Source organism: Taurulus bubalis (assembly GCF_910589615.1).
Source record: "Taurulus bubalis genome assembly, chromosome: 20".
Lineage (NCBI taxonomy): Eukaryota > Metazoa > Chordata > Actinopteri > Perciformes > Cottidae > Taurulus > Taurulus bubalis.
This window is the reverse complement of record NC_136608.1, coordinates 9,382,879-9,397,313: the sequence shown is the minus strand read 5'-3', so window position 1 is coordinate 9,397,313 and position 14,435 is coordinate 9,382,879. Positions and strand designations below refer to the sequence as shown.

Sequence of the window (14,435 nt, the reverse complement as noted above, 5' to 3'; positions counted from 1 at the left end):
ATTAGGTGTTTGGCAGTGCAGAATCGTATGCAAAGAGATTCATCGCAATATACAGTATACCAATGCACATCACACCTGGGTCATTACAGAGTGCACTACCATTCGTTTTAGTCATACATATTTAAAGAGTTCTTTTTACGAGGTCAAACAAGCAAAATAAAGGCTTTTTAAGATATCATAGTATGCATTAAATGGTTCGGCGGTTCAGCTTTCAGTACAACTTTAAATTACCTGCACTGCATTAGGTTGTAAAAGTAGTTTGAACCTTGTTTTGACCCAGGTCTGATCGGTAGGATTAAGAAAAGAGAGTTACAGTACAATACACTTGTACATTTATACACTGGGAAAAACATTTCGTTGGTTCTCCTTAAAAACTCAAGTAATTAAACTGCAAAGGGCATTGGAGGTAAAAAAATAAATAAAAAATGTAAAATTGACCGTCTGTAAAGCCACGCCCCCTGAGGTTACGGGTACACCTGTGAAGCTTACTGTCAGATTGACCACTCACACTTGTTGTTGTTGTTGATACAGCGGGTCCTTCATTTCAGACAGAAGTAGACAAAAGCAGCCACAGATGGCTGGATGGCGACTGGCCATTCTGCCGGATGAAATAGCAGTTATCGCTGGGCATAATGGTAGCTGTAACTAGCTCGCTAACTAAGCTTCCATTTGCAGTGTGAGTTAATTAAAAGTGCTGTCTCCAGCTGACTTTTTATTCTTTCATTTCAAGATGAAAACATTGTAAACCAGGTCTTAAATGTGCGCTTGATGGCTCCATACATGATTATGACAGGCTGAACAGACTGAGCTGCCTCATTGTGATTGGATAACTATGGATCACTATTTGAAGGAGAGCTTTAGGAAACAGTCCATTGTTTCTTGCCTTTGAGATAATGTACACTCTTGAGATAGCACTTAATTTCAACAGTTATTACAGGAATTGTAAATAAATAATTTGAAAATGAAAAAGCTACTATAAACTTTACCGTGATTATTGGTTCAAAAATATAATTTCCCTCATGATTACAGTCCAGCAGTTGTTTACAGTTGCAGTTGTTACAATGCAGCTTTGGCACTTTGTTGTGATAATAATGTAATTATGCTGCAATGACCTAGTATTGACAATCACTGTCCATGTTAATACGTTACATCTCATAACTACCAGTAATAATATTTCTTTACCAACGTAATAATACAAATATGTAAACACTATATAATTATTGCAACTATTCAAGTCTCTACAATGTTTATCACAAGTAATTATCTTGTCATCATTTAGGACCTGGTGATTACTGTAAAATAAAGTGTTACCATCCTTGTGAATAAAGGCAGTTTTTACACTTGATTTCAGGAGATCTCTCCAAACTGTCTGTATGGCAGCTGTGTGAAACTCTACATTGATTTTTTTCTTCTTTAACCCCAACATATTGTTCATGTATTCAACACACAACTGCAATCCGTCTTCTTGACCAAAAGAAATAGTGTGCAGCTCAATTACTTGAGAATTTAAGTGGAACCGATGGATTTGTTGTTTACAGCGCATTCATCATAAGAGCACCGAAGAAAGAGTACAGTATATATACAGCCCAAAGTGTGAGGCGTGACATGATGCAACAGTGTAGTGCAGATATTTATTTTGAGTCCAGTCCACGCTGAGTCCATCACTTTCAATTATATTCCACGGTGTTATGTTCCACTATTCCCACTTCATATTCTCTCCATTCCATTTCATCTGTAGTGTTTCATTCGATTGCACTCCAACTCTATCTTCTCTTCAATTAGTCCGTTCCAAACCTTTCAATTCCACTCAGGTCCGTGTTTATGTATCTCTGAGACCAGCCCAGTTATGTTTGAGTCACCTGGATATTTTACAATATACAGTGTCAATGTTGGTGTATACATGTGGATCCTCCAATCCGCCGTCCTCTCTGTTTTTTTCCTCTTGCAAACGGTCATTACTGCAGAGACGCACTGCGCTATAGTTTAATTATTGTAAGCCTTGTTCCCATGTGTGCAGCATTACATGAACTGTACTATTACAGCGGCTGTAGTCTGTAAATTGAGTCCTGTATTTCTAAAGGCGTTATCAGCCCACATGTACAGCTGGATGCCGTATTTGAGTTATTATACAAGGTTGCACCCTATGATGTGATTGGCATTGATTATATCTCCCTTAAGATGCAGGTTCAGTACAGTTTCCCATACATATGTATTATTTATGGTGGCCAGATCGACTTATCGTCTTATGTTAATTTGAACAAATATTGGGACATAATCTGTACAATCATGTCCAAATGTTTATTGTATAGTATAAATAGTATTATCTTTTCCTGCCACTTATAGCACGAGGCCTACAGGGAATAATTTGGATGTAATCTAAAGAATCTAACCTGATTCAACTTCTTGTGTAGAACCAGACATGAGACAGACCAGGAGGCCATCCCAGCTTTCTAATGATATTCAGGCATATAAGGTCTACAGCAGGGAGGTTTGTAAGTCTTGAAGGTTTCAGGCAGGATTGCTAAAAATATGTACTGACCCTGTTTTACGAGCACCCCAGGGCACGAGTGAAAGAAGAGTTTGCTCTTTGTTAGATTTCCTGGGTTATTCGGTTACTGTAAGTGTACAGAAGTATTGTAAGGAATGAAAGTTGAGGATGTAGGACACTGGCTGAATGTGATTATTCAGTGTCCGACTTCCTTCGTGCACCCATTTAAAAATGTGACCAGACTAGGTAAGGCAAATCTCTCCTCGCTCAGTCTGCCAAAGGCGAGTGAAAGCATCCCTTGATGAGGAATGTCTGCTCAGCAGTTGGAGCCGGCAGGTGTGTAGTTACTCAGCTCCCTGCGGATGGTGCTGAACGGCGACAGCTCCAGCTCGGTGGTGCACTCGTGTTCGTTATCGTCGCTGGCCGTGGCCGAGGAGGGCGCGTGGTTGCAGCAGCAGCAGCAGCAGCAGTCCAGGAAGGCCCTGCCCAGCGGGCGGCACAGGAGCAGCAGCAGCGCCGGCGTCACGGCGGCCCGGCAGAACAGCAGCAGCTGGGAGAGAAGATGGAGGACGGACATGGTGTGCTCGGGGACACCCGCCGCCATGTACGCAGACACGATGTTGCAGATGTTCTCGGGCACCACGCACGCGCCGTACACGATCGCCAGCGCCACAACGGTGCAGTTCATCTGGCTCTCCAGCCGAATCTGCTTCTTGTTGCTGCGCACGCTGGACTGCTCGGCGCGGCGGATCTTGCGCGCCGTCACCAGAGAGCACCCGATGGTGAAGAGGGTGGGGAGGCAAAAGTAACAGCCGAAGCACCACCACAGCCGAGCGCCCTCGTAGGTCAAGCCCAGCACGTAGAGCATGTCGGGGAGCGACGTGGATATCCGGATGATGCAGCGTTCCACAGGAGGCTCGTCTGGGATTCCCGTGTCCTCGACCACCAGCTGTCTGATGAGGAGCTCCGGGAGGGCCAGCAGGAGAGCACCGATCCAGATGACGGCTAGCTTAGCAGTGGTGGAGGTGCAGTTCTCGATCATCTCGTAGTACATCTGGACATTGGTGGCCGCGCGGAAGCGGTCGATGCACAGAGCGCACAGAGTGAAGGTGGTGACGCCGAGAGAGGCCACCTGAGGGAACAGACAAAGACAAAAGAAATCTCTTAATGTGCTATAAATAAACTTGACTATAATCACTTCAACCGCCAGATGAGCTTGTCAGGTCCCCAGTCTTAAATTAATAAAACAGTTACAAGGAACAGACAAAATGCGAGTCGTCAATTCGCCCCAACGCCACGGAAATAAACGGCGAGGCACACAAGAGTGGCGTTGGCCTTTCGGGTGTACCTGACACTGGTGTAATTACAAGCAGTGGAGCAACAGAAGCACAATGGCAGGCTGTAAGCAGCTATAAACGCTGTGTAGCATCCCTGAATGTGTGTGTGTGTGTGTGTGAGAGAGAGAAGAGAAAACAGACACAGATGCCACACACAGCTAGCGAGTGACAGGGTGGATGAAAAGCACAGCACTCATTCATTCCCGTGTTTTCACACCTCCTGTTCAATGAGTCTCACTAATTAACACGCTTCCTAAACATTCAACTGTTTTCCTGCTAATGTTTCACTCAAAACCTTCATGGTATCAAACTAATTGCCTCCACATTCTCAAATGTAAAATATTCTGCAAGTAGTGAGTGAGTGAGCACGATTTCTCAGCACTGGAAAGCATCTGTTGTCATTTTTGGCAGAGTGCAATACGTTTCTCTGCAGCTGGAGTGTGTGTGTGTGTGTGTGTGTGTGTGTGTGTGTGTGTGTGTGTGTGTGTGTGTGTGTGTGTGTGTGTGTGTGTGTGAACCAGTTTTTTCAATGATTTTGCCTCCAGCACCAAAATCTGCCAGAACAGCCACTGATCCATCCTCCGTCCTGTGCTTACCTTTTCTCCCTCTGACTCTCATCACTTTTCTCTATCCTTCAGCTCCTCACTCTGTGTCCTCTCGTATACATCCCTCCTTCCTTTCCTCCGTTCATATCAAATTTAATTACAACAGCCAGCTTCCCAGATGGCCCCAGTGAGCCACAGCTTTAGTGCTCCAAACACACTTTCTGGACTGATATAGAAGCAACATGTTCTGTGTATCTAGGCCTCTCTCTCACACACACACACACACGCACACACATACACATACACACACACATGCAAGCACACATGCACGCACAGACTGACCGTCTGACACACATGGTTGCCCACCAGACCAATGAAGGAAACAGCGGGTAGTGGGGTAGATAAACCAGTAGCATGCTCCAGCACTATGGTCAGTAACTGTTATCAATGTGACAGTATTACGCAACAATCTTGTAGCTGTCATTGTAGTTAATTGTTTGGAAATTCAGCCAAAGCAGAACAATTATTATTCATTAGCTTTTTTTAACCGATGCATGTTTTTTTCTCAGCGCAACTTGGAGGAGATTTAAACCAAAGCGTATTTATGCGAGTGGTTTATTCACACTCTAATCGGATTAAGCCTTCAGGTGATTTGGGCAGGTGTCAACATATTGAGTGCACTTTGCAGATGTCACCATCTTACACTTAGTTACCCGTGCTTGGAAAGTCAGGCACGAAAAATGGAATACATGCAGGAGACTCTGTGCAGCAGTCTTGAAAAGGTCAATTATGAAGCGCTAAGAGTGACAGGAATCTTGTAACACAGGTTGTTTTAAGTGTCCAAAACACAGCCTTCTCCTGATTAAGTCATTAATGAAAGCATTAATGCATGTGGGCATTGCAGTAAACACACTAACAGCATCACTGTCAGACACGTCGTAAACATTAAATTGTTTACGCCATAAAATGACCCTTTATACTGCTGGGACCTTGACCGAGAGAAGAAGATCACAATCTAATCCAATTGTGTTTTCTGTAATAACCATGACGTATCAGTCTGGAGCCGTTATGGCACTCAAGTTTAAACTGGATTTTGACAACATCCACCATGAATAAAACACAAACATGCTGATACCGACACACAGCAATTCTCCTCACTTCACTCTTGTGACTCATCCGTTGGTGTGGATACCATTCACTAGAAGAGCTCTCTAGTTATTTCATTCCACTCCACAGCTAACACACTATAACGCATGTTAGGTATGGATTTTTTGTGATTTAATGGAGAACAAAAAGGTGTTTTTTCACACATCAGTAAAAAAACCATCTTAATTTGCATTGCATCCCTAGAAAATATAAATTGTTTTCTATGTTTTAATAGTTAAACATGCATCATATTAAGCTCTACTTGTGACCCACTTCTTCCCCAGTACAACTAGACACCTGCATTCTCATATGGTGGCTTCAGTGGAACACACACACACATACACACACACACACACACACACACACACACACACACGGACAGGTGCTTGCACATCGTGAATATTTCATGGCTTGAACAACAGTGCTGGAACAGTTTTAAAGGCTGTCATGGAAGACCCGGAAACCCAGCTTTGATCAGCGTGTTGGGGCGGAGAGCGAGGGCAGGGTGAACGACCATAGCTTTGTACTAGAGGGGAGATGAGAGAGAGAGTCCAAGAGTCAGGCTTGGTAGGGTGTGTTTGTGTGTGTGTGTGTGTGTGTGTGTGTGTGTGTGTGTGTGTGTGTGTGTGTGTGTGTGTGTGTGTGTGTGTGTGTCTGTGTGTTATGCAAATGTAGGACAGAAGACTGGATGAGGGAAAAAAGTGGAATAAATAAATAAATGAGTGAGTGGGAGACAATAGCAAAGGAACACATCTGATGTGACAGGAAGAGAGAAATAAGCCAACGTCTTCAGAATGATTACCAATGTTAATGTGGCATTTCTTTCAAAAAGTAGCCTTTACTCTGTCATGTTCATATTAGTTGCTGGCAAGATGATAGGCATGCTTGCCTCAGGGTGGAATGGATGATTAAAAATTCTTTTTAAGAATTTTTTTCCAGTGAGTTTTTTTTTTCTGCCCCATTTTAGGAAATACACAAGTTCTAAGAGTTGGATGAGAAGATACCACTCTAATGCTGCGTTCAAACCAAAAGCATTGCGAATTATTCGTGAAGTAGATTACATGCAAAGTCAATGCACAGACGCGAATGGTTATGAACAACGCAAATTTTCGCTGGCAGGGCGCGAATTACGCGAAAAAGCGAATGGCGCGTTGTGAAAGAATTCGCCTCATCCGCCGTGTTGCCGAGTAGCGAAAGCCAATCAGCGTTGAGATGCTCCGCCCGTCATCACTGTCCTGCCGTTGCTAAATCGAACTACTGCTGGTCCGCCCGAAAGAGCGCTGGAAGCGGCTTTATTCAGACACTCTTCTTCCTGGAGGAGGAGCTGTGTGCGACTACCGATAATATTATGAACCAGACACGGGTGCGTTTGATGCTCCGACATTTGTGGGACTTCCACAACAAGTACAAAGCAGAACTGGTGGTTATTTCAATGGTGGATGGCAGAAATAGTGGTATCGATCCTCTCGTCTAACTCTCAACAAGAGAGCATATGTGTGTATTTACTATACAGTTTCGTGAAATATCTGTAAAGTGTGTTTTTTTTAACACCCTCAATTCAAACAAACTCATAAAATGATGATAAACGCTCGAAACGTACCGTTTTTCCACTTATTATACATTTATTCTCCACCTTGGACTTCAAGGGGAAAAAAAGAACATAACAAGGCTTTTCATCTCCAACACATGTCTGGCCGTCTATCTGCACAGCAGGTGAGAGAGACATTTCCCCCAGTGCTGTTTTTAATAACGGCCCATTAACTTCCTGATTAAAGGTCCTGTGAGCTGGTGGCACAAAGACCTCGTGTTATTAATTAGGTTTTAACAACGACTGGTGGAGCCTACTGCGACTATACAGCCACTGTCAGGGTAATGGGTGTTATCAGGTGATGAATGGTTAATGTGGGGAACAAAACAACACGCACACACACACACACACACACACACACACACACACACACACACACACACACACACACACACACATACAGTCGTATTACAAAGCCAACGAGACAAAGGGTTAGTCCAGCTGCAGTCCTATTTCTAGGTTGAGTGTGTGACCCAGTGCAGGCTCCAGTAGACCATAACTCTAACTAGAGAGACCACTGACAGCCACCATCCGTCTCACCGCTGGGCTGTGAGAGTGAGACAGGAAGTGATGCATGTGAGCCTGCATGCATAGTTATAAGTGTGTGTCTGTGCGCGTCCACATTTATGCAGAATTATTAAAATGTGTATTTCATTGTGGGTGCGTGCATATGAGTCCAAGTGTGGTTGGTGGATATGTATGAGTGTGTGGGATTATAGCTAAATCCTTCCTTGTGGGCTGAAAAAGATTTTTCTGTAAGGTACAAAAAAACCATTCTCAACACAAATTCCCCTTGTGTGTCCTAATCTTTCCACAATGCTTTTTAGTAACCGGTCTGGAGTTTTTTAATCATATCTCATGATCTTCTTCAGCAGATATATTTGTACCTGTTGACTACTTTTATAGGAGCAGTTTCAAATTTGGGGAAAAAAACGCTCATTTGTTTTTTTGAGTAGCGAGAGTCTTGTCGTCGCCAGGAGGTTGCCGGGCAACCAGCTGGGGGACGACTGTGTGACGTGATGGAAAGCTCCACAATGGACCTCTCGCTAAATTTGTCTCGTGTTTCCAAAGTAAAGAACGAACTTTCAGCCAATTGAATTCTATTCTATTCCATGAACAATAGGAACAGTCTCTACCAGCCGGGAACTGAGAGCTGCAGGATTCTCAAGCAAGTAGGGCGAGAACTCATAAATCATCATCTTTCTTGCTTCAATTAAATTAATAGCAACCATCCATTACAGTGTTCAACTCTATTCTTTTACAGTGCGTCTGAGGGAGTTTCTTCTGTACAATGCATTTCTCTTCCATTAAATTATACCCTGACCTGTGGCAGATTTCCCCGGGACATTTAAAAATGAATTCCACTCTCAGTGTACAGGAGCTGCTGAAGAAGTCCAGCTCTTTATCACCGATGCCTACCCTTAAGTGTTATCTTCTCCTCCATTATATTCCATTACGGTTGGCTACCGACCGGCCTGTTCCGTGTTGATCTGACGCTGATACGCAGTTCATACTCATTTCACCAACACACCTAATTGAAAATGGTAATCATCTAATGAATATTTCACATTTACATGGATAATTACCAATTTGGTTAATTGCATCCAACAGCAAGTCTCATCTTTGCTGCATGCTGTTGTGTGGTCTTGTCTCATCGTTCAAAACACGATATCTACTCAACCGTGGACAGAAAGCTGACTGAATGCACTCACCATAATGCATTATGTAGAGGCATAATTATACACCCCGGCACATTTACATATCTTCCAATTAACTATCATTCAAATGTCTGATCGACGGGCGGAGGAACGGAGAGGGCATGAGACCGTGTGCGCTTGTGTACTTGCTTTGTGTTTGTGTGTAACTGTGGCGTCTATACCGTAACTGTGTGTGTGTGTGTGTGTGCATTCAACGTTTTACCCCAAATGTGTGTGTGCCAAAGTGCTCCCATACTGTATGTAAGTGTGTGTGAGTGTGTCTTCCCCTGAGGCTTGCTTCTAATCACAGATAGCTGATGCAGAAAGAGAGAGAGAGAGAGAGAGAGAGAGAGAGAGAGAGAGAGAGAGAAAGAGAGAGAGAGAGAGATTAGCAGAGAGAAGGCCATCCCACCCATCTGGAAGATCAGCACACCCTACTGACTTTAGTGTGTGTGTGTGTGTGTGTGTGTGTGTGTGTGTGTGTGTGTGTGTGTGTGTGTGTGTGTGTGTGTGTGTGTGTGTGTGTTTGTGTGTGTGTGTGTGTGTGTGTGTACACGGGCATGCATCAAAACAAGCCATGAGTGAACAAGCCGTATGTCCAGATATATATCGACAGACAGACATGGGGTGTATATAAGTATGCATCTTTTTTTTTTTTATCGACTTTCTTGATACAAGACACTAATTACATCTGGTTATTGGGAAAGTTATAGTTTTGGATTATGGGAACACCAGAAAGAAAACAGCGTTGAGACGTTGGCTCTCCTGGTCCTGTGAAATGGTCATACATATTCCTGGATGTTACACAACCATGCAGACTGACTGCATTTGTGTTTCTGATTACAGACTTGAAAGTGTGTGTGTGCGTGTGTGTGTGTGTGTGAGTTGGAATTGTGAATGTGTCAAGTTGATGTATGTCCTGCCATTACCACCAATTTCAATGGGTCTACCTCCGGCCCTCTGTGGCTCCATGCAGCCCTCTCTCTCTTTCTTTCCCCCAATCTATGGCTCTCTCACTTTCCTCAGCCTCTGTCGTTCTCTGCTTCAATATTCTGTGTCTTTCTCTGCCTGCTGAAGCACGCAGTACCACAGCCAAGTCAGCCAAAAGTTTCAGACTGCAGGGCACAGTAAGTCTGTATGTGTCTACGAAGGGCACGAACTAAAGGATTCACCAGATAGTGATTAATAAGGTTATATATTACAGAAAAGAATAATGCACAAGAGAACATGTTTTCATTATTTTCCTACTCCACACATATTGTCACCAACGGAAATATTTTGTACATACTATTGATCAGAAAAGCCATTATTCTTCACACTTTGTAGCATACTATTGATATGGCTGGACTGTAGGTGGAATTATCAATAAACCACAAAGGAGTCTGTAGAGAGATTTATGTCCCATGATGGAGATTTGCAATTAGCTGTTAATCAGGTAAAAAAAAAGGTGTGCTGCAAACACAGCCATCTCTGTCTACTAATCGGCGTAGTCATTAATAATTGAGACATGCATGATAACCATATAAATAGGGTTTTACAAATCTGATAAAAAGCTATTTAATTCTCCATATTGCATTACATCTAGACGTTATATGCATAATTTATACATTATGTTTCCAGGTACCATATTGTTCAACAACCAGATTGGCAGTGTTTGTCATTTACTACCATCATCATTGTATTCTTTTGAACACCTGTGTGTTTATGCTCCAATAAACTTAACCGATAGACATCCGCCAACAAAGAGCAATGTAGCATTAAAAAAGATACACAATTTGTATTACTATTAAAGCACAACATTCTATACTTGCCTTTTCAGATCGGGATTCGTAAGCATCTCTTTTTTTGGTGGGTAATGAGACAAAAGTCCCTGCGTTACAGCGGCACAGTTCGGAATGAGCCTTGACAAATGACTCGTTCCCGCCTCTGGCTCATAAAATGCTTACTGCACGGCTTATTTGTTACTTTAGCCTACTTTCCAGTCTCATCCCAATCAACAGCCAGGTGCAAAAACCCAATTATTGCCCATTAGTTTTGCCTGAATTTGCTGCGCTGTGCATCACTGCCTAGAGAGGTCGTCTGCAATGACAGCAGCCAGAAACAGGAGCGTATCGGAAATAATGCAGACTGGCTGCAACCTACATCTTTACTTTGTGCAGCATTCTCACAATGTCCCTGTCCCGTTGTCTCACATCTCACACCTAGAACTGCTTAATCTTTGAGGTTTTGACAATTCCATGCTCGACTAAACACTGAATAAAACAAGGTTTACTGAAGGCAGCGCGGTAGGGGACAGTGATGCCTTATCTATACCATCTTCTGATTATGCACGCATGGACACGTGGACTTGGGCTTCGTGTTTGTGTGCGAGTGTTGTGTGTACATGCAAGCATTTGTGTCTTTATTTTAGGACAAATGTTGACATTCCCCATGGCTGAATTTGGGTTAAGTGAAGAATAAAGTCACTCCATGGGGTGACTGTGTCTGTATGCATGTGTGTGTGTGTGTGTGTGTGTGTGTGTGTGTGTGTGTGTGTGTGTGTGTGTGTGTGTGTGTGTGTGTGTGTGTTTCTGAATGTTCCACAGGGAGAAAGTGAACCCCAGGCTGCATTACTCATGGCCTGTTTTGATGCATGCCCGTGCACACACACACACACACACACACACACACACACACACACACACACACACACACACACACACACACACAAGCAGGCAGGCCCTAGTGCACACGTCCTGATAGATATTCACTATAGAACACATGCAGTATGAATGCACAGAGACAATAAAGCCCGCCCCTCAACAATCACACTGCATTAAGAATAGCCATGCAGTGTGAGTAGGTTATTAAAGTTATTAATGAATATCCCGTAGTCCTTGGGTAGCTCATATGCAATAACACATGCACTCATTAAAACATGCCGTATGCACTCACCAGGTGTTTGCAAAATAAATATAAAATGGGATACATGTACTACATTAAGTGGCCAGTGAAGACAACACCTGGCCAGCAAGATTGCAGAAAAGAAGAGATGAAGGTGCAAATGGAAGCAACCACTAACTGATAGTACTTTGGAATCATACAGCTGACTAACAAAACCCCACTTTTATGTGAATATGAGCAGACTTGGGGTTGTGACTCTAAAGCATATTCTTATTTCCAGAAACTGGTCTTCACATCAGTCTGCAATTAGAATCTATGGGAGCTTCACAATTTGTGAAAATCAAAGCTCAACATCCCCAAAATGAGTCAGGTGTGGACATTCTTGCATCAACGCCAATTTGAAGATAATACCATGGTTCACCTGCTCATATTATCACTTCATGATGTGGCAGCCCTCCCTGTCTGCCGGCGCTGTGGTCTCCGGAGGGCGTCACCGGTTCTGGCTCACTGCCTGGCTACAGAAGCTGGCTCTCTCCCACGACTTAGTCTTTTCTGAGTTTGATTACATTTGCTGTCCTCTTTTTTTTGTTGCTACACTGCACAGCACACCCCTCACTTACTCGTGCACCTAAGCTGCCACCCGTACTGTAAGATCATTGCGCCCAATTTGGTTAGATGTTTAATTCATGATGTATTTGGGTTAACCCTCCCAAAAAAATCCTTAAAACCCTTAAACATGGTGTGTGCAGCCTCCCCCTCTGTGTCCCTCCTTCAGCCCGGTTATGACAATGGCTATTCAAGACAAGCTTAAGACCCCTGAGCTGGAAACCCATGTTTTATACAAAAGACATTCACCTCACTGGTGAATCTGACACTGGTGTAATTACGGTGAGAACACAAAGGGAAAGGTATAGTGTAAAAAAAACAATCAAGCATCCATCAATTGCTCATTGAACAAACTAAACAAGGATGAGGAGGGACGCCGAGTGTGTGTGTGTGTGGGCAGGAATATGGGCTACTTATAACACGTTTTATCAACATGTATGGACAGTGAACGCAACAGGAGAAGCCTGTTTTGTATACGTCAGTTTGAATGGGAGATAGTATGCTGTCTCCATGCCTTGAGGGCGAGGTGAGGCTCCATAGCAGGTGCACAACAAGTGACAACCAGAGTCTCCTTGTTATTGGCTAAGGTGACCTCATATAGCCAGTCGGGTCTTAAAACCTGAAGCTCACCTCTTTACGTCCATTTGCTCTGGTAACAAGAGTGTGAAACGTCATGTCCAACCAGGTGGATGGTGTGTAAGGGACACTGATTGAGCCATTATGAATCATCTGTCATCCCTGCAGATGGCAATGCTGCCTGTATGCATGGCTTCAAAAACAATTACAATATGAATGAATTGCCTCTGAGGTATTCAGAGAATAATGAAACAATAGAGTGATGAATTTACCTCCACGTAGGGCACCACTTTGCAGGTGAACTCCCCCAGCAGCCAGGACTTTGTCAGCTCATGAAAGACCACCATGGGCAGGCAGAAGAAGATGAGCACAAAATCCCAGACAGCCAAATTGGCCAGCAGCGAGTTGGAGATGCTCTTCATGTAATAGTTCTGGCACACGATGCACAGGATGGCGATGTTGCCGGCGATCCCCACCAGGAAGATGACCCCGGAGACGCACGTGATGGCGTAAGCCCCGTACGTCTCACTCGTCACCGGGTAAAAGGGGTTCTTGATCTCGTCCCCGAAGTCCTGCGAGCTGGGCGGGGTGATGGGCGTGGCGTCCCAGGGGTTCTCCTCCCTGAAAGTGAAGAGCTCGGGCCTCCTGGTGAAGAGGTCAAAGGGCAGGTCGGTGGAGGTGAGGGCCGCCGGCTTGGGGACGGGTTCCCACGACGACGCGTGAGGCTGAGCCAAGACCCCCGAGCTTTTGTTGTGCCGGCTTCTCCCCCTCTTTGAGGCTTTCTTCTGCTCGTCTTTTGTGCCCCTCTTGTGCCTGTCGCCCTCCTCGGGACCCCCTCCTCCGTCTCCCCGGCCCATTGAAGAGGGCTTAGCCGCATTGTGGTGTCCACCTGCTGGCGTCCCCGTACTACTAAGACCGCCATTCAACTTTATCCGCTTATTGTGGTGGCGCGTCGGCTCCCAATGCGAGACGGCGTGGGGGTCCTCCACGGGGGTCACAGTCCGACTGAAGTCGCGTTTGTTGTGTCCGATTCGCCTCGTCTCTCCTGCAATCACCCTCTTCCAGGGAGGAGTGGAGTTCAGGGGCCCTCGGATAATCGCCCGTTGCGCCTGCAGTTCCGCTGAGGACGCACCTGTGGCGTACGCCGAGGAGAGCGCGCGGTCCCGGGCTTTGTTTTGGCGACTCTCCCGCGGCGGCCCGTGGAAAGTCCTCGCAGAGTACGCGCTGGCGTTGCCGTCCTCTTTCGCTCGTACTTCTCCATTGTTTCTTAGAGACAGCAATACGTGCGCGTGGGCTAATAACACAAACAGCGTCCTCGGCGGCAGAATCTGCATGGTCCAAGGAATGATTGAGCGCAGATGTAATCCTCACAAGTGCATCTTCATACCTCCGTGGCGGCGCGGGGATGCTCCTCCATTCAGTCAACACCCATGTTGGGGAAACGACACAGTGGGGAGCTCACGGCTTCAAGGGAACGGCTACAGGCACTCGAGCTCTGCAAACTTGTAAGTTATATATCCCACCGCCTTGCCTCGCACTATGCAGTAATCTCCAAAATCGCCGCCTCTC

General features: G+C 44.8%; 1 protein-coding gene across 1 annotated transcript; it reads right to left on the bottom strand.

Annotated features, from left to right (window-relative positions):
- Positions 1-2,804: 2,804 nt before the first annotated feature.
- On the bottom strand, positions 2,805-14,200 carry gpr37b (G protein-coupled receptor 37b; the record flags this gene model as incomplete). Its single annotated transcript, XM_079235924.1, has 2 exons — positions 2,805-3,620; positions 13,139-14,200. The coding sequence occupies 2 exons, from the start codon at positions 14,198-14,200 to the stop codon at positions 2,805-2,807; spliced, it is 1,878 nt and encodes a 625-aa protein (XP_079092050.1).
- Between the last annotated feature and the right edge of the window lie 235 nt (positions 14,201-14,435).